This window comes from Bombina bombina, chromosome 4 (genome assembly GCF_027579735.1).
Source record: "Bombina bombina isolate aBomBom1 chromosome 4, aBomBom1.pri, whole genome shotgun sequence".
NCBI classification, from domain to species: domain Eukaryota; kingdom Metazoa; phylum Chordata; class Amphibia; order Anura; family Bombinatoridae; genus Bombina; species Bombina bombina.
The window spans coordinates 200,912,263-200,936,558 of record NC_069502.1 but is presented as its reverse complement, the minus strand read 5'-3'; the positions used below and the strand labels follow the sequence as shown (position 1 = coordinate 200,936,558).

General features: G+C 36.1%; 1 protein-coding gene across 1 annotated transcript in view; it reads left to right on the top strand.

The window, feature by feature from the left end:
* Nucleotides 1–24,296, top strand: part of LOC128656073 (ephrin type-A receptor 3-like) — a 325,679-nt gene that overhangs the window by 277,272 nt on the left and 24,111 nt on the right. Inside the window, 1 exon segment of the mRNA XM_053709749.1 lies at nucleotides 1,740–1,925. Coding sequence (XP_053565724.1) covers nucleotides 1,740–1,925 — 186 coding nt within the window.

Sequence of the window (24,296 nt, the reverse complement as noted above, 5' to 3'; positions counted from 1 at the left end):
AAAGAACAAGTCCCAACTCCGTGACTTTGATACTAAAAGCTCCATAATAACATTTTAATGGTTCGGATTCTAAAAACTTACACAGACACATAGAGAAGCTGAAAGCTAGGTACTTGTCCACTTGAATGCAAGGGTCTCAACATTAGTAAGGTCTGTAGCTTAAAAATATACACAATTTGAAAATAGCAACAACAACAAAAAAAAAACACTTATCAAGTGGATTAATGAAATTGTGCTTTTTAGAAATCAGAATAGAATTATTAATTAAAAGTGCTAAAAATGGACGCTTTCTTTATTGAAGTAAACTAGTTGCATTATAGAATAAGTCTTTTTTATACATTTATCTGCATTACGATTTCATTCTTTTTTATGTTTTGTGGGTATGTGCTAAAGAAGAGGCTTCACTTTACCTAACCCGGTGTCTGTTTAGTAGCGCAAATTGAATGTTGTTATTCTGTGCCATGCCAGCGTGTATGATACATGCATGTTGTATTATTATACTAGTAATTAACCACAGGATAGAGGAAATCACTTGATTTTAGCACATAACTTAAAGGGACATGAGACCCAAATTTTTTCTTTCATGATTCAGATAGAAAATATAATTTTTAACAACTTTCTAATTTACTTCTATTATCTAATTTGTTTCATTCTCTTGGTATCATTTTTTGAAGAAGCAGCAATGCACTACTGGTTTCTAACTGAACACATGGGTGAGCCAATCACAATCAATATATATATGCAACCACCAATCAACAGCTAGAATCTAGGTTTTCCGCTGCTCCTGAGCTTGCCTGGCTAAACCTTTCAGCAAAGGATAACAAGAGAAGGAAGCAAATTAAATAATAGAAGTAAATTGGAAAGTTGTTTAAAATTGTATTCTCTGTCTGAATCATGAAGTAAAAATGTTGGGTTTCATGTCCCTTTAAAGGGATATGAAACCCAAAATTCTTGCATGATTCAGACAGTTCATGCAATTTTAAACGACTTTCTTATTGACTTCTATTACCAATGTTTCTTCCTTCTCTTTGTATCTTTTGTTGAAAAGCAGGGACGTGAGATCAGGGATGCGCATGTGTCTGGAGCACTATATGGCAGCAGTTTTGCAACAATGTGATCCATATGGAAGAGCACTAGATGGCAGCACTAATCCTGTCATGTAGTGCTTCTGATGCCTACCTAGGTATCTCTTCAACATAGAATATCATGGGAATTAAGCAAATTTGCTAATAGAAATTTTGTCTGAATCACAAAAGAAAATGTTTGGGTTTCATATCCTTTTAAGCACGTGCAGTAGACAAAAATGATGTCACTAGGCATAGGGAAATTAAAAATCAATATTAGTATAAAATATCTGCAAAGAATGTTACATTAAATACTAGCTGGTCAGAGCCTGCAGAATTGTGGTTTACAGGTTCATATAAAAGGGGCGTTAATGATTACCACACAGATATAAATATATTATTAACAGGTCATTTAAGAGATATTCTATTACACACATTTTGAGAAATGTTCCAGGTAAGACTGTAAGGTTACATCTATTAGACCTATATTATCACATTATAAACTAACAGCAATATTTATTTCAGTTTTCTCTATATAATTAGTACAAGACCAACATAAAAAAAATGAGGAAAGACATGATTGACAGCTCTGTGCTCATTATTCAAATAAATCAAACTAATCAGAAGTTTTGATTTAAGGGCAGTTTATTGACTTTGTTGCCGTTTGCTGACCAGGTGAATTTGGGGAAGTGTGCAGCGGGCGTCTAAGGTTACCCAGCAAGAGAGAGATTTATGTGGCGATTAAAAGTCTAAAGGCTGGATACTCAGAGAAGCAACGCCGAGACTTCTTGGGAGAAGCCAGCATCATGGGCCAGTTTGATCATCCAAATATTATTCGACTGGAAGGAGTCGTCACAAAATGTAAGTAAATCTGTTGTTTTAGTTTACAAAAAACAGACAGATCTTTTTGATTGAGAGACCTTTTTTTCTAAAACTGGCGAGATGGAGGAGAGAGGGAAAAAAATGTGGATGTATGGCAGAAAGGCTAGGCAGAAGAGGTAGAGAATATAAACATAAACACTATAGTCTTTTTAGTGGATTTAAGATAGATGTACATCCCAAATGTAACAAGAGATGCATATAATTTGTTTTACAGCTAAAGTAGGCATAGTATTTTTACAAGATATGCTTGTTGTGTGGCTGTAGAATAACGTATCAGACAATAACGTATCTAAACTTTTTTAAAACAGATCAATCAATTGTTTGCAACTATAATTTGATTTATTTGGAGGAGCCAATCTGAGCCTGAGTTTACAGACAACAAGGCTTATTATGGTTATAATGTTAGTATAAAGTAAATTATTTTGCAGTTGTTATCAATTAAAATCAATTAGGGAATATATATGTAGCTTGGTTAGCCTGGAGAAGTAAGCAGTGTACATTTCAAGTTCTGAGAATTCAAAAAATCCTCAATTTTCAGAGCTAAAGTATTTAAAAAAGAGCAAAATGAGTAATGAAATTATACTGCAAAGTTGTTTTTAAACGCATAACTAAACATTTTGGGCCAAATTACAAGTGGTGCACTATTTAGCGCTTTTGCATGTGCGCAAACACCAACAAAAGTAAACTGTTAACATTTGCAGGATATCAGTACACATACACACTAAAATACATTATTAAATATTAAAATGAGAATGATTTGTCTTGTTCTCAGGTAATTTAAGTGCTCCAAAGTATATATACATATGTATACATGTTTATAAATGTGTATGTGTTTATATGTGTATATATGTATGTATATACATATAACATTATGATTATTTTAATATTTTACAGTATGTTTAATCATTCTTAATATCTTTTAAAAATATTTTTGGCTAGATTACAAGTTAAGCGCAAAATATTGCTTCCGCAAAAGCGATATTTGCTCTCAACTTAAAGGGACACTGTACCCAAAATTTTTCTTTCGTGGTTCAGATTGAGCATGAAATTTTAAGCAACTTTCTAATTTACTCTTATTAGCAAATTTTCTTCATTCTCTTGGTATCTTTATTTGAAATGCAAGAATGTAAGTTTAGATGCCGGCCCATTTTTGGTGAACAACCTGGGTTGTCCTTGCTGATTGGTGGATAAATTCATCCACCAATAAAAAAGTGCTGTCCAGAGTACTGAAACCAAAAAAAAGCTTAGATGCCTTCTTTTTCAAATAATGATAGCAAGAGAACGAAGAAAAATTGATAATAGGAGTAAATTAGAAAGTTGCTTAAAATGGCATGCTCTTTCTGAATTACAAAAGAAAAAATTTGGGTACAGTGTCCCTTTAATGATACCAGTGCACATAAATGTACGGCTTATGGCGAAATACATCAGCTAAATTTATGAAAGATTATTAAAACCTAAGTTTTAGAAGCAGGTGCTTCTCATGATTCTTTCCATACTATTACCTTGTCATATAATATTAATAACTTTTTTATATATATTTATAGGAATCATTTTTATTAGTTTATATATGAGTAAAACTGTTAATTTTAATTTATTTATGTTGTGTTTAATGCAACTTTTTATTTAGCCCTAACACTTTAATCAAACTGACCACATAGAGGGCATGTGGTTTCAAAGTTTTGTAGATAGATTCATTTTACACATGAGTTAAATATAATCTCTTTTGCTTTGCGTTGTGGGTACAATCTAAGCTTGCAATCTGAAATAACCTCTGCACACACTTATATACATTTATACTAGTGATCACTATGATTAAATGAAATATTGTATTTTTGCTTTTTAATAAGCAGGTGTTAAATTCTGTAATTTTGCTGTGCTTAAAGGGACATTCCAGCCAAGATTGGAATCCTCATGGATGTATTTCAGTTGTGAATAGAAGCATTTTTGTAATATACAAGTACTGTATAAGCAAAAATTATTCTAATGCAAGCTATAGCTGTTTTAAAAGTGTATTCAAGTATGTAGGTACCATCTGGTTATGACTCAGTTTGTTAATTGCTGACATTTTACAAGCCCCACTGGCGCTCTGAGTAGCTGCAATATTTAAAATGCTGGTGCACTGAGAATATCTACAGGGAGTGCAGAATTATTAGGCAAATGAGTATTTTGACCACATCATCCTCTTTATGCATGTTGTCTTACTCCAAGCTGTATAGGCTCGAAAGCCTACTACCAATTAAGCATATTAGGTGATGTGCATCTCTGTAATGAGAAGGGGTGTGGTCTAATGACATCAACACCCTATATCAGGTGTGCATAATTATTAGGCAACTTCCTTTCCTTTGGCAAAATGGGTCAAAAGAAGGACTTGACAGGCTCAGAAAAGTCAAAAATAGTGAGATATCTTGCAGAGGGATGCAGCACTTTTAAAATTGCAAAGCTTCTGAAGCGTGATCATCGAACAATCAAGCGTTTCATTCAAAATAGTCAACAGGGTCGCAAGAAGCGTGTGGAAAAACCAAGGCGCAAAATAACTGCCCATGAACAGAGAAAAGTCAAGCGTGCAGCTGCCAAGATGCCACTTGCCACCAGTTTGGCCATATTTCAGAGCTGCAACATCACTGGAGTGCCCAAAAGCACAAGGTGTGCAATACTCAGAGACATGGCCAAGGTAAGAAAGGCTGAAAGACGACCACCACTGAACAAGACACACAAGCTGAAACGTCAAGACTGGGCCAAGAAATATCTCAAGACTGATTTTTCTAAGGTTTTATGGACTGATGAAATGAGAGTGAGTCTTGATGGGCCAGATGGATGGGCCCATGGCTGGATTGGTAAAGGGCAGAGAGCTCCAGTCCGACTCAGACGCCAGCAAGGTGGAGGTGGAGTACTGGTTTGGGCTGGTATCATCAAAGATGAGCTTGTGGGGCCTTTTCGGGTTGAGGATGGAGTCAAGCTCAACTCCCAGTCCTACTGCCAGTTTCTGGAAGACACCTTCTTCAAGCAGTGGTACAGGAAGAAGTCTGCATCCTTCAAGAAAAACATGATTTTCATGCAGGACAATGCTCCATCACACGCGTCCAAGTACTCCACAGCGTGGCTGGCAAGAAAGGGTATAAAATACCCTTTCTGAACCCCATTGAGAACCTGTGGTCCATCATCAAATGTGAGATTTACAAGGAGGGAAAACAGTACACCTCTCTGAACAGTGTCTGGGAGGCTGTGGTTGCTGCTGCACGCAATGTTGATGGTGAACAGATCAAAACACTGACAGAATCCATGGATGGCAGGCTTTTGAGTGTCCTTGCAAAGAAAGGTGGCTATATTGGTCACTGATTTGTTTTTGTTTTGTTTTTGAATGTCAGAAATGTATATTTGTGAATGTTGAGATGTTATATTGGTTTCACTGGTAAAAATAAATAATTGAAATGGGTATATATTTGTATTTTGTTAAGTTGCCTAATAATTATGCACAGTAATAGTCACCTGCACACACAGATATCCCCCTAAAATAGCTATAACTAAAAACAAACTAAAAACTACTTCCAAAAATATTCAGCTTTGATATTAATGAGTTTTTTGGGTTCATTGAGAACATGGTTGTTGTTCAATAATAAAATGAATCCTCAAAAATACAACTTGCCTAATAATTCTGCACTCCCTGTAGCTATGCTTCATATTCACGTGCAGAGAAAAATGTTAACACTATAATAAATGTGATAACTTTTATTAGAAGCATTTTTGACAGTGCATGTATATTGCAAATATGTATTCAAAGATGTAATTAATTTATGTGCATTTTCATTTTGATCGGAATGTCCCTTTAAATGAAGGGTGTGTGACTTAATACAAAGATCCTATAATAATAAAGCAAATGAAGCTTTTTACTCAGATTCTTCCAATGGGTTTTGAGTCATGAATGATATCATATTCTTCTGTAATGTGAGCCCAAAACAATATCTTGTCACAAATTTAAAATTCATATTTTTTAATTATGAGTCACGTTGATTAATGTCACCTTGCAGCAGTAGCCACAAATAACAAGTTTATTGAGTTACAATGAGAGACCTGAGAGTGTGTTCAGACACAAGCCTCACCTTTTCTTTACCCTTCATATTAGTGCCAGTTACTTACACAGCATATTAAAAAATCAATATTCAATTGACACTGGGGTTACAAAGAGAAATACTAAAAAAAAGGGTTTTATTTTAACTTGAGAAAATGTAAGAAGACTGAGAGAATCCCTTAGAGAAGTTGTATGTGCTAGAAAACGATAAGCAAAGTTGTTGACTGTAAGTTGTCTTGTCGCTTTATTCTGATTTACAAAGACTGTTCTAGGTTATTACCTGTGATATTCATTAGTCATTGCTGCTTAGTAATTACATCCAAAGTCGTGAACTCTAAAATAGATTTTGTCTCATTACAGTCGGGGAATGGAGCTAGGGAGCTTTGCTGTGTCCTGTTTCTTTGTTGTACAGGTGCCCTTGATCACTCGAATATCATCCATCCAAACCTGCCTTACATTGCCCTTGGCTATGTCTGAGTGATTGGCTGCAGCTCGGTTAGTCAGCAGGATACTGGCAAAGGATTAACTATTATATTTTATTTGTAAAGGAGCAGCCAATTATATAGAACTGGATAGTGGCACAGCATATTTAGAAAGGTTACAGCTATATGAGGTAGCTTGTGCTATGTTATAGAGTTACAATAACAGCTGTAGCAGGCTCTATTACAAGTCAGTAGAGTGGAACTAATGTTCTCATGAGTTAGGCGTTACTACATTGGGCTCTAATTGGACAAGATAATAATGAGGTCAGAGATGAACTAATCAACACACCCACACGAGATAGAGTAGGCTGATAGGCTGCTTATGAATTAATTTAATATGGAGATTAATGCTACGGATTAAGGTATATCAGAGAATATACTGATTCTTTTAAAATATTAATTCTGATGTTGGAACACAAGTCCTTTATAGTACACATGTGGAATATATGACCCTGTAATATGGGCAAATGTATTATTTGTTTATAAGGATATTTTAATTGATTTGTAACCGTGTGCACAAGGGGATGGCTCATGGGTGGTTTAAATAGGGATTTGTTTGAACATGGAGGATAGAAGCACTTTTGATAGTATGCACTTTGTAAGTTGTGTGTCTTGAAAAAGGCTGAAATTGCGACCAAAACGTTGACATGTTTTTTAAAGAAATGGATGAATAAAGATTACTGGAGAGTTTTATGGAAATCAAATCCTGTGATCGAGATTTTGAGATATAGCAACCGGGTATGTATCTGGATTGCAAGTGAGTGCAAGGATAAGGAATGCTATATACAAATATATATATATATTGGACATTGGCAAAGGGCTCCAATGCACATATATATATATATATATATATATATATATATATATATACTGTATATGTCTATATATGTATACATATGTATTTATGTGTTTATATGTGTACATATGTCTGTAAATACATATTTACACATATAAATACATACATGCATAAGTAAACATACATACAGTATATATATATATGTATATACACACACACACATATTTAGACATGTATATATATGTATCTCTATGTTAAAGCCTTGTGTCTGCTTTTTTTCCCCCTTACACCTGTGATCTCATATCTTTGAGCCCTTATAACGTTTATGTGCAATATTTTTTTTGAATAATTTTTATTAGATGGAGTTTTTATGAGTGTAACCGTCAGGGATAGGCAAGGTGTCCGTACACGGACACTGGTGTCCGTGACTAGCCCTTGCAGTGTCCGCCACAACCTTAGTATATCTTTTCTTTCTGATTAAATAATAGGAATAAAAAAAAAAATATGTAGTGTGAATAAAGTTAGTGGCTTGTCAAGAGACAGCTAGAGATATTGGGTGATAAGTTATGGAATAAATAAAGCCTGAGTGAAATACTGGATGTGTATCTGCATCTGTATAATAACACCAAGCTCTATACAAAGACACAGCAGTGACACTGGCACATGCGTATAGCCAGACAATGGCTGGTTATAGGGTCAGTGGTATCTGCATCAGTATAATAACACCCAACGCTATATAATGACACAGTAGTGACACTGGCACATGGGTATAGCCAGACAAGGGCTGGTTAGGGTCAATGGTATCTGCATTAGTATAATAACACCCAGCGCTATATATTGACATAGTAGTGACACTGGCACGTGGGTATAGCCAGAGGAGGGCTGGTTATAGAATCAGTGTTATCTGCATCAGTATAATAAAACCCAGCACTATATAATGACACAGTAGTGACACTGGCACATGGGTATAGCCAGAGGAGAGATGGTTTTAGGATCTGTGGTATCTGCATCACTATAATAACACCCAGCACTATTCAAAGACACAGTAGTGACACTGGCTCATGGGTATAGCCAGACAATGGCTGGTTATAGGGTCAGTGGTATCTGCATCAGTATAATAACACCCAGCGCTATATAATGACACAGTAGTGACACTGGCTCATGGGTATAGCCAGAAGAGGGATGGTTTTAGGATCAGTGGTATCTGCATCTGTATAATAACACCCAGTTCTAAACAAAGACACAGAAGTGACACTGGCTCATGGGTATAGCCAGAGGAGGGCTAGTTATAGGACCAGTGGTATCTGCATCAGTATAATAACACCCAGCTCTAAACAAAGACACAGTAGTGACACTGGCACATGCGTATAGCCAGACAAAAGCTGGTAATAGGGTCAGTGGTATCTGCATCAGTATAATAACAGCCAGCACTATATAATAACACAGTAGTGACACTGGCACATGGGTATAGCCAGAAGAGGGCTGGTTATAAAATCAGTGGTATCTGCATCAGTATAATAACACCAAGCACTATATAATGACACAGTAGTGACACTGGCTTATGGGTTTAGCCAGAAGAGGGCTGGTTATAGAATCAGTGGTATCTGCATCCGTATAATAACACCCAGCACTATATAATGACACAGTAGTGATACTGGCTCATAGGTATAGCCAGAGGAGGGTTGGTTATAGGGTCAGTTGCATCTGCATCATATAATAACATCAAACACTATACAAAGACACAGTAGTGACACTGGCTCATGAGTATAGCCAGAGGAGGGCTGGTTATATAATCAGTGGTATCTGCATCAGTATAATAACACCCAGCACTATATAATGACATAGTAGTGACACTGGCACATGGGTATAGCCACAAGAGGGATGGTTTTAGGATCAGTGGTCTGCATCAGTATAATAACACCAAGCACTATACAAAGACACAGTAGTGACACTGGCACATGGGTATAGCCAGAGGAGGGCTGGTTATAGAGTGGTATCTGCATCAGTATAATAACACCCAGCACTATATAATGACACAGTAGTGACACTGGCACATGGGTATAGCCAGAGGAGACCTGGTTATAGAATCAGAGGTATCTGCATCAGTATAATAACGCCAAGCACTATACAAAGACACAGTAGTGACACTGGCACATGGGTATAGCCAGAGGAGGGCTGGTTATAGAGTGGTATCTGCATCAGTATAATAACACCCAGCACTATATAATGACACCGTAGTGACACTAGCACATGGGTATAGCCAGAGGAGGGCTGGTTATAGAATTAGTGGTATCTGCATCAGTATAATAACACCCAGCACTATACAAAGACACAGTAGTGATACTGGCTCATGGGTATAGCCAGAGGAGGCTGGTTATAGAATCAGTGGTATCTGCATCAGTATAATAACACCTAGCACTATATAATGACACAGTAGTGACACTGGCACATGGGTATAGCAGAGGAGGGATGGTTTTAGGATCAGTGGTATCTGCATCAGTATAATAACACCAAACACTATACAAAGACACAGTAGTGACACTGGCTCATGGGTATAGCCAGAGGAGGGCTGGTTATAGGATCAATGGTATCTGCATCAGTATAATAACACCCAGCACTATATAATGACACAGTAGTGACACTGGCACATGGGTATAGCCAGAGGAGGGCTGGTTATAAGGTCAGTGGTATCTGCATCAGTATAATAACACCCAGCACTATATAATGACACAGTAGTGACACTGGCACATGGGTATAGCCAGAGGAGGGCTGATTATAGGGTCAGTGGTATCTGCATCAGTATAATGACACCAAGCACTATAAAATAATGTTTTTAATTTCAAATGTACCTTGGTGTCCTTCACTAAGGTCTGTACTTTGGAAAATGTCCGCCATAGCCTTTGTCTGTGCCTATCCCTGGTAACTGTACTGTGTAATGTATTTTTGATGTGCTTTGTGACACTTTTTTTTTTGTGAAACAGTTAACCACAGCTATGAGAACACGGTAATCATTCTAGCGTAAACGAAAACGTTTGTGTCTCCCTTGTAATCTGGTCCTGAATGTGTTCCCATTGATTCCTTTTACTTGCTGTTTTACCTTCATTTTGCCATATGGAATAGTTTATTTTCCATGTTGAGCCACCTCCTATAGAGAAAATATAAATATGACTGTGGGTGGAAGAGGTAGGTACTAAAATGTTAAGTTTCATTTGCTATTGCTAAATATTGGCGATCGTATATACAAAAGACAGATAAGAGACTGAATGAGGCTCTCTACAAACTCAGACCATTTAAATGGGCTGTGGATGCAATGAGTAAAACTGTATATTTCATATACAAAAATAAACCTAAAGGAGAAATTAATCTTACGTTTAATACACTGCGGCTGGTATAACAAATCATTGGAAGCACATCAAGAGAAAAACAATGGTACAGTGTCCCTTTAAACATGCACCAAGTGTTAAAAAAATGGTAAAAAACCTGACAATAATGCCAAAGGTTATTATTATTTTCAAAATGTAAAAAAGCAAAGAAATTCTTAGTTTAAGTGAGCTTTCAGTTAAAAATGTTTAGTTTAAATTGTAATCCACATTACCTTAAAATTTTTAATCAAAATGTAGAAGCTGTTGTGACATTAAAAAAATGTATTCTGTAAGAAATGTAAATGTTTTCTAGTTGTGCCTGCATCCAGCATCAGGAAAGGGAGTGCAGAGTTTTTGTTTTAAAAAAATCCCTGATTTAGGGCCAGATTAAAAAGGTTTTTTTGCGCCAGCGATACCAGGTTTTCACAATCATTTGCGTGCAGGTAAACTCCACTGGTATTACAAGTTGAAAGTTAACACAATCGTTTGAGTGTAATTCAAGTTAACACTCGTAGGATTTCGCAAAACAAAACATTGTCACAAAAAACATTTAAAATACATTACAAAGTACACCTACACTTATAATAACACAATCTAATAAAAAATACTTGCACACAAAAGTTATAAGGCTTCAAAGATATGAGGTCTCAAGTGTAAGAAAAAAAAGGAGGAAAAAAAGGGCTTACATCTGAGATACATACATGTCTAAAGATGTATATTTATGTGTATGTAAATGTCTATATATAAATGTCTATATATGTGTGCATATGTATATATAAATGTCTATATATGTGTACATATATATATATAAATGTCTATATATGTGTACATATGTATTTATGTATTTATATGTGTACATATGTATTTATGTATTTATATGTGTATATATGTATTTACAGTCACACACATAAATACATATGTACAGATATATAGACATATATAGAAGTACATTGAAACCCTTTGCAGTTAAAAACATATAAAAACATATTTATGCAATATTTATTTTTAATAAAATGTTATATAGTGTATTTACTGTAAATGTATCCCATTGTAATGTTCTGCACGTAACAGAATATGTTCAAAGTATTTATAAACAGATATTCTTTTATATAAATCGGAATATATCTATACAGTACATACATATACGTCTGAGGAAGGGGTGAATGCCCCGAAACGTCACTGCCTATTAAATTTGCTGTGTGTAAATCCAGAGAGTGCTGATTATTGGACTTTGATGAATATTTTTTGATCACCCTGGTCCTGAGTTGGCGAGTGAGAGTGCGCTTTCCGGTGTTTATACATACATATATACAGGGAGCGCAGAATTATTAGGCAAATAAGTATTTTGACCACATCATCCTCTTTATTCATGTTGTCTTACTCCAAGCTGTATAGGCTCAAAAGCCTACTACCAATTAAGCATATTAGGTGATGTGCATCTCTGTAATGAGAAGGGGTGTGGTCTAATGACATCAACACCCTATATCAGGTGTGCATAATTATTAGGCAACTTCCTTTCCTTTGGCAAAATGGGTCAAAAGAAGGACTTGACAGGCTCAGAAAAGTCAAAAATTGTGAGATATCTTGCAGAGGGATGCAGCACTCTTAAAATTGCAAAGCTTCTGAAGCGTGATCATCGAACAATCAAGCGTTTCATTCAAAATAGTCAACAGGGTCGCAAGAAGCGTGTGGAAAAACCAAGGCGCAAAATAACTGCCCATGAACTGAGAAAAGTCAAGCGTGCAGCTGCCAAGATGCCACTTGACACCAGTTTGGCCATATTTCAGAGCTGCAACATCACTGGAGTGCCCAAAAGCACAAGGTGTGCAATACTCAGAGACATGGCCAAGGTAAGAATGGCTGAAAGACGACCACCACTGAACAAGACACACAAGCTGAATCGTCAAGACTTGGCCAAGAAATATCTCAAGACTGATTTTTCTAAGGTTTTATGGACTGATGAAATGAGAGTGAGTCTTGATGGGCCAGATGGATGGGCCCGTGGCTGGATTGGTAAAGGGCAGAGAGCTCCAGTCCGACTCAGACGCCAGCAAGGTGGAGGTGGAGTACTGGTTTGGGCTGGTATCATCAAAGATGAGCTTGTGGGGCCTTTTCGGGTTGAGGATGGAGTCAAGCTCAACTCCCAGTCCTACTGCCAGTTTCAGGAAGACACCTTCTTCAAGCAGTGGTACAGGAAGAAGTCTGCATCCTTCAAGAAAAACATGATTTTCATGCAGGACAATGCTCCATCACACGCGTCCAAGTACTCCACAGCGTGGCTGGCAAGAAAGGGTATAAAAGAAGAAAATCTAATGACATGGCCTCCTTGTTCACCTGATCTGAACCCCATTGAGAACCTGTGGTCCATCATCAAATGTGAGATTTACAAGGAGGGAAAACAGTACACCTCTCTGAACAGTGTCTGGGAGGCTGTGGTTGCTGCTGCACGCAATGTTGATGGTGAACAGATCAAAACACTGACAGAATCCATGGATGGCAGGCTTTTGAGTGTCCTTGCAAAGAAAGGTGGCTATATTGGTCACTGATTTGTTTTTGTTTTGTTTTTGAATGTCAGAAATGTATATTTGTGAATGTTGAGATGTTATATTGGTTTCACTGGTAAAAATAAATAATTGAAATGGGTATATATTTGTTTTTTGTTAAGTTGCCTAATAATTATGCACAGTAATAGTCACCTGCACACACAGATATCCCCCTAAAATAGCTATAACTAAATATAAACTAAAAACTACTTCCAAAACTATTCAGCTTTGATATTAATGAGTTTTTTAGGTTCATTGAGAACATGGTTGTTGTTCAATAATAAAATTAATCCTCAAAAATACAACTTGCCTAATAATTCTGCACTCCCTATATATATATATATATATATATATATATATATATATATATATATATATATATATATATATATAGATAGATAGATATATATTGTACCAAAATAACATCATATATATATAAATATGTATTTATGAATAAATAGAACATAGTCTGCTATGTGCAGAACATTGGAATGTGAATTATTAATATTTTCATGTTGGATTAGTGCACTTGAGAATATGCGATCGGGTTTGCATTCAAGTAGGGTGTTAATTTTTCCCCCCACTTATTTTGCTCCATTAACTTTTATGGGGGAAATTGGTTATCGCACGCTCAATATTGAAAGTTTGGCCATTTGTGCGTGTCGGATTAGCGCAAGAGTGATAACTTTTTACTTTTAAATCATAATACCAGCACAGCCAGATGCATGCAAAATATTTACTTCTAGCGCAATTAGTGATCAAGTGAAAACGCTAAATATCGTTTGACTTGTAACTTAGCCCTTAAAGGGATACTAAACCCAATTTTTTCTTTCATGATTCAGATAGAGCAATTTTAAGCAACTTTTTAATTTACTCCTATTACACATTTTTCTTCATTTTCTTGCTATCTTTATTTAAAAAGCAGGAATGTGAATCTTAGCAGCCAGCCCATTTTAGGTTCAGCACAATGGATAGTGCTTGCATATTGGTGGCTTACATTCTCTTGCTATCTTTATTTGAAAAAGAAGGCATCTAAACTTACATTGGTTCAAACCCTGGACAGCACTTTTTATTGGTGGATGAATGTATCCACTAATTAGCAACAACAACCCAGGTTGTTCACCAAAAATGGTCCGACATCTAAACTTACATTCTTGCATTTGAAATAAAGATACCAAGAGAATGTAGAAAATGTGATAATAGGAGTAAATTAGAAAGTTGCTTAAAATTTCATGCTCTATCTGAATCACAAAAGATAAAAATTGGGTTCAGTGTCCCTTTAACATTGCATGCTCTATCTGAATCATGAAATAATCATTTGAATTTAGTGTTCCTTTAATGTTTAACCTCTTAACGACTAGCGCCGTACCCTGTACATCACTGCAGTCCTGGCCTTATCTCTGCCGCGATCTCACTCCAAATAGCGAGGTTGCGCTATTTCTGCATGCACCACAAGTGGGGAACTAAAGAAATGGATTGGCAGAGATACCGATGCAGAGAAGGCCACACTGTGGCCCTCTCTGCATCGGACAGCAGTGGTGCTGTTCGTTGGTGGGTGGGAAGGTAAGGAGGGAGGTGGGTGGGCAGCCCATCGGTGTAGGGGGCAGGAGGAAGGCGGGACCGGGTGGGACCACTACACCACGTTACAGGCGTTCAAGGAAAGTGCTGGTGCTGAGTCACAGGGAGGGGAAAGGAGGGAGGAGAGAGGAGAAGCAATAAAGAGTATCCTCTGTGGGATCCTTTGGGGGGAAGTGATCTGGGAGGGGGTAGGTTATTGAGGGGGGGACATCTACACTACAGAAAAAAATGGGTACTTACATTTTTTTTTTTTTGCCTTATTTGCAGCAAACTGAGTACTGGCAGACAGCTGAAAGTACCCAAGATGGCAGCAAATAGGTAGAGGGGGGAGGGTTAGAGAGCTGTTTGGGGGATCAGAGAGGTTGGGGGTAACGGGGGAATACTACCCTGCAGAAAATACATAATAATAAAAAAACACACTTTATTTTTATACTGGCAGACTTTCTGCCAGTACTTAAGATGGGGGTGAGCTTTGGGGGTTGGAGGAGGGAAGAGAGCTGTTTGAGAGGGGTCAGGGAGGGATCATGGGGTGGGATGTGTCAGGTGGGAGGCTAATCTCTACACTAAAGCTAAAATTAACCTTACAAGCTACCTAATTAACCCCTTCACTGCTAAGCATAATACGAATGTGGTGCGCAGCGGAATTTAGCGGCATTTAGCGGCCTTCTAATTACCAAAAAGCAATGCCAAAGTCATATACTATATCTGCTATTTCTGAACAAAAGAGATCCCAGAGAAGCATTTACAACCATTTGTGCCTTGATTGCACAAGCTGTTTGTAAATAATTTCAGCGACAAACCTAAAATTGTGAAAAACATAGCAATTTTTTTATTTGATCACATTTAGCGGTGAAATGGTTGCGTGAAATATACCAAAATGGACCTAGATCAATACTTTGAGTTGTCTACTTAAAAAAAAATATATATAGTTTGTATAGGTAAATATAAAAAAAAAGTTCTATTTCTGTTTAAATATAGTGATGGCAAAAATTCTAAAAATACTTTGGTCTTTTGGAGACGTTTTTGTCTGAAATGCCCGGTCCTTATGGCGTTAATTTACAATCTTGAACACTAGGATTCATTTTTTTGCCATTAAATATTGTACTTAGATTAAATCATTTTTAATTTCTTACAGTATCCTGCTGGATAGGTCTATCCCAGAGCTATTAATTTAATAGAACTTAATAAAATGTGAAATCTCTCAATAATTACAACAGCAGACTTTAAATATCTGAATCTGATTCATGTTGATGTGAAGCATCTCTATTTACCCTGTAACAATTGTCAAGTTCTGGGAATCAAATGTGAAGGCATATTAAATTAGTACTGTACATTCTTTTAATACAAAACCAGAAAAATATGATTAGTGATTGCTATTTGTAATAAAAAGTAATCACGCAAGTAGTACATACTTTATATAGTGCACTGTGGGATACTGCTAGAGTACAACCTTGATTCTGATAAATGTTTGACTTTCATTTTTTTCTGTGAAATTTTTACAAGGGTCAAACAAAATGCTATTGTGCTGTCATATTACAAATATCACATTATTTGTTAGGTCAATAATTCTATGATCTATTGCATTTTAAATCTTATGTGATCTTGATTCTGTCCAAAATTATTTATAGTAACTGTGCTGCATCTGTTTATTTTTAATCTCATCAGACACTTTTCAACTATTTCATAATGTACTACTAATACCATTTTTATCATGAGTATATTGCCAACCTTTACACTCTCTACACAAAACATTATCAAATTATATAGGACACAGGCACTGGCGTATTTAGGTTTTGTGCTGCCCTAGGCTCTAAAAATAATGCTACTCTCCCCCCAGGATTTAGTTTTAGCTTTAGATTTTACATTTTGAAATGTGGAAATTTTATATATACAGTATATATAAAATAAAGCCCTTAATCATTATGTGACAATACCATGTTGCAGCTTCTCCCTTCATGTGGGTCGGCTCTGCTTACAAGTACTGTTAATCACTGACACGGCTCTGGCTGGGCAGTTGGGAAGTTGCCAATCAAGGGAGTAAAACAGGACCTCAACATATCTTGAAGGGAACAGCTGGTTTTAACCTCCAACAGCCTTTTAGCAAGCTCCAGGTATCCATTAACCACTTCATCCCTGACCCTCTGAGGAAATGGGAAAGGCATCTTCAAGCAAGTTTAGTGTGTCCCTATCACTCTCCGAGTCTGACCCTTCTCTGTAGCACCTCCACTTTGCAGAGGAACAGTGGTCAGATCTTGCTTCCTCACCTATATCGGCCTCCTAGAACACAGGGAAATGTGGGGCACCAGGAATGCCTGCTAGTGCCTTCCTTACATCTGCTCTATACCTCTAGCCTTGGGGCATGCAGTTCCTAGCCTCTCAATCGAGACCTGATCCAGCCACACAGCCTAGACAAGATCCAGATGCACCAGGATAAATTCTAGGTGTGGCTGGCAGTGGTAAGTGGCATCTGGAGTTGTAAAGTGGGGAGCAAGTGTGCAAGAGTGCCGCACACCTTTAATCTCCTTTATATCTTACACTTTTGGCACAGGCCTTGTTGGCCTAGAGCATAATACGCCCCTGGGTAGCACAACAGTATTTGGTGGTCTTCTGAATGTAGTAGGCCACCCCGCTCTTATCCACAATGTTCTCCAACATATTAGCAATTCTGTTTTTTAGTAACACAGGATAATTTATCACAACTCACAGGTTTTTATTAACTAAACCACAAACCAAGGTGGCAATATAAATTGAGCTGTTACAGTCCCCTCCTTATTAAACCTGCTGCCTTTCAAAGTGTAATATAAACAGGCAAAATATATGGCTTTACATTAAGTAGAAACAATCCCTGATTAGCCCATGCCTTTTATACAAGTAAAAGGGTAAATACATTTGTTTGCAAACACATCTAATATAGTAAAGAAGAATAGGGGGCCAATTTATCAAGGGCCGAATGGCCCCTGATGCCCCTGTTTCCCGCGTGAGCCTTCAGGTTCACCGGAAACAGCAGTTATGAAGCAGCGGTCTTAAGACAATGCAATGTCTGTCGCACATGATACGCTACAGCGTATTATGTTGGACAGACATTGATAAATCGGCCCCTATGTGTCTATTGATGATACAGTATATTTATGTGTCAATTCTTTCTTTGGAGCCAAATGAACTAATAGGTGACAGATTTGACTTAACTAAGCTATATTTGGTCTATCTGTTTTAAACCTGCCTGCAACATTTTTAGCAGAGGAGAAATATTCCTGCCTAATAAATATTTAGCAAAAGCTTAATTTATCACATGTACCACATGTTAGCTTTGCCCCCTGCTAATGGTGGGATCAGGTTTTAAATTATCAAGGTACAGTTTATAAAAGAGAAACTGAAAATAATTAAATATATTCTTTTATGGTAAGTCTATGAGAATCAACATTGCACTTTTTTTGTTGCTGTTTTAACACTAGGGGGCCAAATTATCAAGACTGCTGCTTCATAATCAAGACTGCTGCTTCATAATTGGTCCACCTGCTCCAAGGCTGCGGACATCAATCCGCTCGATCCTATACAATCGGGCTGATTGACACCCCCTGCTAGCGGCCAATCTGCAGGGGGCAGCATTGCACAAGCAGTTCACAAGAACATTTATCGATGTGCGGTGGACATGATACGCTACAAAATCGACCCCTGTAAATCTAAGTGTACCATTTGAAATGATACAATTAACATTTGTGATAATTAGATGTCGCAAAACATACCAAATTGAATTAAAACAAACAAGCATTTTTTTGTCAATATGGCTCCTTAAAATATAGCTGTCTCATAATTTTATACCCCTCTTGCTTAATTATTGGTAGTTAAAGGGACAGTAAAGTCATAATTAGACATTCCTGATTTAGACAGATCATTCAACTTTAAACAACTTTCCAATTTACTTCTATTATTTAATTTGCTTCCTTCTCTTGTTATCTTTTGCTGAAAGGTTTATCTAGGTAAGCTCAGGAGCAGCAAAGAAGCTAGGTTCTAGCTGCTGATTGGTGGCTGTGAATATACCGATTGTTATTGGCTCACCCATGTGTTCTGTTAGAAACCAGTAGTACATTGCTGCTCCTTCAATAAATGATACCAAGATAATGAATCAAATGTAATAATAGAAGTAAACTGGAAAGATGTTTAAAATTGTATGTTCTACCCAAATCATGAAAGGTTTCATGTTCCTTTAAGTCCATGTTAAAGCCCTGTGATTCTCTTTGTAATAACTGCTACCAGTTTTTGCCAGAATATTGTTTTCATGGATACATTAGGAATAATTCAAATGTGTTTAAATTAATTTTACTTTATATTATTTTCTAATATTACTTACCTTCTGCACTTATCGGAACACAATTACCCTCAAAGTACATTGTGGTAGATAGAAAAATTACTATATAGCTATAGATATAACTATTATATATATATTATGCAAGACATTTTCCATAACAAATCATTCTTGAGATAGTTACCATTTTCTGCATGTTATACTATATGCTGTTTTATGGCTCAGTATTAATGATTCTGTGCAGCCCTAGGCACAACCTTTTTATTTGTTCCCGTCTACACCATTTCTATCTCAGATATTTCCTTTGGTTGTGCTATTTGACGTTTTGACATTAAAATGTAGGTAACATTTTTACATCAAATTTCAAATTTAGCATTTTGATATTAGATTTAAATATTTATTCACATACATTTATACTAAAGACTAAGAGAAACAACATTTGAGAGTTGATATTTAAAATATTTTTTTTTACATTTGATGGATGTTGTTTTAACATATGTTTTGTTTAACAAATGTACCTAAACATTTGTAAGTTGATAGGTCACCCAAGACTGCATACTTTCACATTCAGTGCATCTCACACACTTTTACTTTACAATTCAAATTTAAAGTGATGGTAAATCCTAGCGTTTGTGAAACGCTGGGATTTACAATTGGAAAAAATAAAGAGGACTTTCAGTCATAAAGAATAAAATACTTCATGCTGAAAGTTCTTTAATTAGTTTGAAGCATTCGCCGCACTGAGCTCCTTAAAGGGACAGTCTACACCAGAATATTTATTGTTGTAAAAGATAGATAATCCCTTTATTATCCATTCCCCAGTTTTGCATAACCAACACAGTTATATTAATACACTTTTTACCTCTGTATAATCTTGTATCTAAGCCTCTGAAAACTGCCCTTTATTTCAGTTCTTTTGACAGACTTGAATTTTAGCCAATCATTGCTGGCTCCTAGGACTTCCATATGCATGAGCACAGTGTTATCTATATGAAATACATTAACTAACACCCTCTAGTGGTGAAAAACTGTCAAAATGCCCTGAGCTAAGAGGCAGCCTTCAAGGGCTTAGAAATTAGCATAGGAACCTCCTAGATTTAGTTTCAACTAAGAATTCCAAGAGAACAAAGCAAAATTGGTGATAGAAGTAAATTGGAAAAATATTTAAAATTGCATATGCCCTATCTGAATAATGAAAGTTTGTTTTGGACTAGACTGTCCCTTTAAGCAGCCAACGGCAGACCACTATTTTGCTGAGTGGTAACGTTTCCAACTCTTAGCAAATAGCTGTGCGTCCCAGCTGGCACCAAGCCGGGTATATTATACTTTATGACTGAAAGTCCGCTTTATTTGTTCCAATGGTAAATCCTAGCATTTCACAAATGCTAGGATTTAGCATCACTTTAAGTCAGCTTTATTGGCACATCTGACAACATTATTAAGATTTATTTGTAAACTACCACTATATTTATTAATTATTACAAAAACACACTCTTTTTGTTCAGTCTTGCTTTCCCCCCTAAAATTTCCCTATGATCTCTCTTTTCCCTTGCTCTACTAATATTGTGGTGAAATACAGGGTTTCCAACCTCTTAGCTTTGTTAATTTAGACCACTAGAAATTTTATATAATATTTGGCATTAATAGCAGCTGGTTCCAAATACTGGGCTTTAGACTATTGTGCTGATTTGGTCTTTAAGAAAACTTGACCATTAATACTATGAAAATGGAATCTTGAAAGAGAGTTGCAGAAATGTATATGTAAACATTTTAGGCTATTTCTCTTCAGAATGTATGTGCAATATTGTGTTAAATTGCCAATCTTTCCTGTAAGTATAAAAATTCATTAAGCTATTGAGAATGAATTAAATTAGCCTAGAAAATAGCATCATAAAGCAGTCTGACCCCTGTTACTCTTTCAACAGAAAATCACAAGTAATACGCTAAATGAGATTTAGTCATACAGTGGACAAAAAAGTAGATAATGTTGCGCTGAAGAATCGTAGTATAACATACTGTATATAGTAAGTAAAACAGCCTGGTTTCTGCAGCTCTAAAAATTAATTTCTGTCTCTTTAGTTTTTAGATTAGGCACCTAAAAATATCTGTGTCTTATATTACATATAAATCTGAAATTCCCTGTAATGTACATTTACTATAGATTCTGATGGCAGATAAGAAAACCCATCTATTACAGTATGTCTGTATTTCTATTTTACGCATGAGCTTAAACGGATACTGAACTCAATTTTTTCTTTCATGATTCAGATAGAGCATGCAATTTTAAGCAACTTTCTAATTTTCTCCTATTATCACATTTTCTTCATTCTATTGGTATCTTTATTTGAAAAAGCAGGAATGTAAGCTTACAAGGCAGCCCATTTTTGGTTCGGCACCATGGATAGCGCTTGCTGATTGATGGCTGCATTTTGCCACCAATCAGCAAGCGCAACCCAGGTACTGAACCAAAGATGGGTCGGCTCGTAAGCTAACATTCTTGCTTTTTAAAATAAAGATAAAAAATTATAATAGAAGTAAATTAGAACATTGCTTAAAATTGCATTCTCTATCTGTATCATTAAAGAAAAAAATTGGGTTCAGTATCTCTTTAAATAACGCTTGAAATAATATTATTTTCATATCAGACTTTCTTGAATTTATTTACTGTATTAGTCCTTTCCACCTCTGTGCCAGACTACAAGTGGCACACTATTTAGCGCTTTTGCTTGCACCCAAACACCACCAGAAATAAACTTTTAACGCCTGCAGGTTAACACACATATTACAAGTTGAAAGTAAAATGTTTGCATTATCTTCAGGACTTTGGATATTGTGACCGTGCTTCTTCTCCCCATAGGCTTCAATGGAGAGCGCAAACTGGAAAAAACCTACAGCGCTAACAGAATGTAGTTATAAATATTTTACATTCCAATATTCTTCACATAAAAGTAAATTTTCTTTTATTTTTAAATATATATCTGATGCATTTTTTGTAAAATATATATCTATACATATAGGCTGACCATATTGCCGCTTTAAGAAGGAACACATATGAAAAATACATATGTGAGGGTTCTTATACAAAACCATTTCTTTAAACAGCCCTGAAAACAGCCCTGACATATGTATTTTTCATATGTGTCCCTTTTCAAAGCGGCAATATGGTCAGCCTATATACATATCAATCTATATCTATGAATATATATAAGTATAGGTATATACAGATATATATAGGAATATGTATTTAAAAATACATAGAACATTTTCCCCTATGTGAAAAACATTAGAATGTAACATATTTACACTACATATACAGTAAACACAGTATTGAATATTACATTTCTATCCCTTATGATATCATGAAAATCTGGGCTGTTAGGGTACTTGAGTATAGAAAGACTTGTTTATTACTCTTGAACCTATTGCTCTTCTACTTGAGAACATAAAATACTGTCCTGGTATTTGCCTTTTAGAAAAATATTATAGCCTAAGGTTTATTAAAATCCTTAGTATGCTTGAAGTTGTCTAATATCACCTAACAAGATTACAATTTCAAATACTGTATTGTAGCCAAAGAGTCAGTAGTATGTTTCTGAGTAAAAGAAAATATTGAGTATTCTTATAAAAAATGATTGGGTCACAGTCCATTACTCTGGCAGTTTGGAAACTGATATAATGGGTTAGATTTATCATAGTGCGATCGGACATGATACAATATAGTGGATCATGACCGATGCACATCGATAAATGCCGACAGCATACGCTGTCACAATTTATCATTGCACCAGCAGTTCTTGTGAACTGCTAGTGTAATGCCGCCCCCTGCAGATTCGCGGTCAATAGGCCGCTAGCAGGCGGTGTCAATCAAGCCGATGTTATTGGATCGGGTTGATTTCTGTCTGCGGCCTCAGAGCAGGCGGACAAGTTATGGAGCAGCTGTCTTTAGACCGCTGCTTCATAACTTATGTTTCCGGCGAGCCTGAAGGCTCGCGCGGAAACAGGGGCATCAAGCTCCATACGGAGCTTGATAAATCGGCCCCAATGTATTATAGTTTGAGGAGAAATGTATAAATGACAGTAACATGTAAGACAATACTAGCTAAAGCTTTTTGTACTAGTTCTAAACAATTAGATGATGGGTTAATTGGGTGTGTTAATAAACAACTTAACAATATAGACGCAAAGTATACTACCCATTCTGTAATTGTGCTATTAGAGTCTAAGTAATTAGAGGAATGGCTAGATAGGTATCATTAAAAAAATGATGTACTAAAACAGTTATGTTAATCAGACTGTGTCTGTTCTGGACACCACCGCGTAAAGTAGGTGATCAATTAACAGGTATCACTAATTTCATGTTCGTGCCTAATAACACGCAGAACGCAGCACTGGCTGAGCAGTATTGGATTGGCTATTAGAGAGTAAACGATTCTCTTTTCCATACAATGAATTTGCTGTGAATGAACAAAATGAAGGCATTTAATAGAATTAGGTGATCATTTTACAGTGATGTACTGTATGCATCTGGTACAATAAAATATATGTATAGCAGAGCCAGATTATAGTTATTGGACATTTTTTGATGAAAGCAGAACACATATTACAAAGGCAGGATTACTGCAGTATTATAAATAATTATGTAGCTGCATAAACAATGTGTTAGTCAAACGTATTTGAAGAAAATAAAGACATATTTTTGTACAGAACTGCTGTTTCATATTAAATCCTTAACCTTAACAAAATACCATAAACCTCTGATTTTACAAAACATTAAAGGGACATGATTTTTTTTATTTCAGGATTCAGACAGAGCATACAGTACAATTTAAAATAAAAAAGTTTCCAATTTACTTCTTGTTGTTACAGTTGCTCCATTCTCATAGTATTCTTTGTTGGATAGCATAGGTAACTGAAGCATTACATGGCAGTAAACACGGTTGTCATCTAGAGCTCTGGCAAATGCATAGCATTATTAAAAGTATTCTTTCAAAGCTTTTGCTATATAGGGCTCAAGACATATGTACACTCCTGCTTTTCAATAAGGATAGGGACAAGAACAAGAAAACAAAGTAAATTTGTCAATATAAGTACATTGGATACTTTATTAAAATTGTACGCCCTATCTGAATCATGAATAAAAAAAATAAATTATTTTCATGTCCTTTTATGATTTGAAACAGAGCTCTTCCTTCTAACCAAGTACATAATTTGCTGATCTTC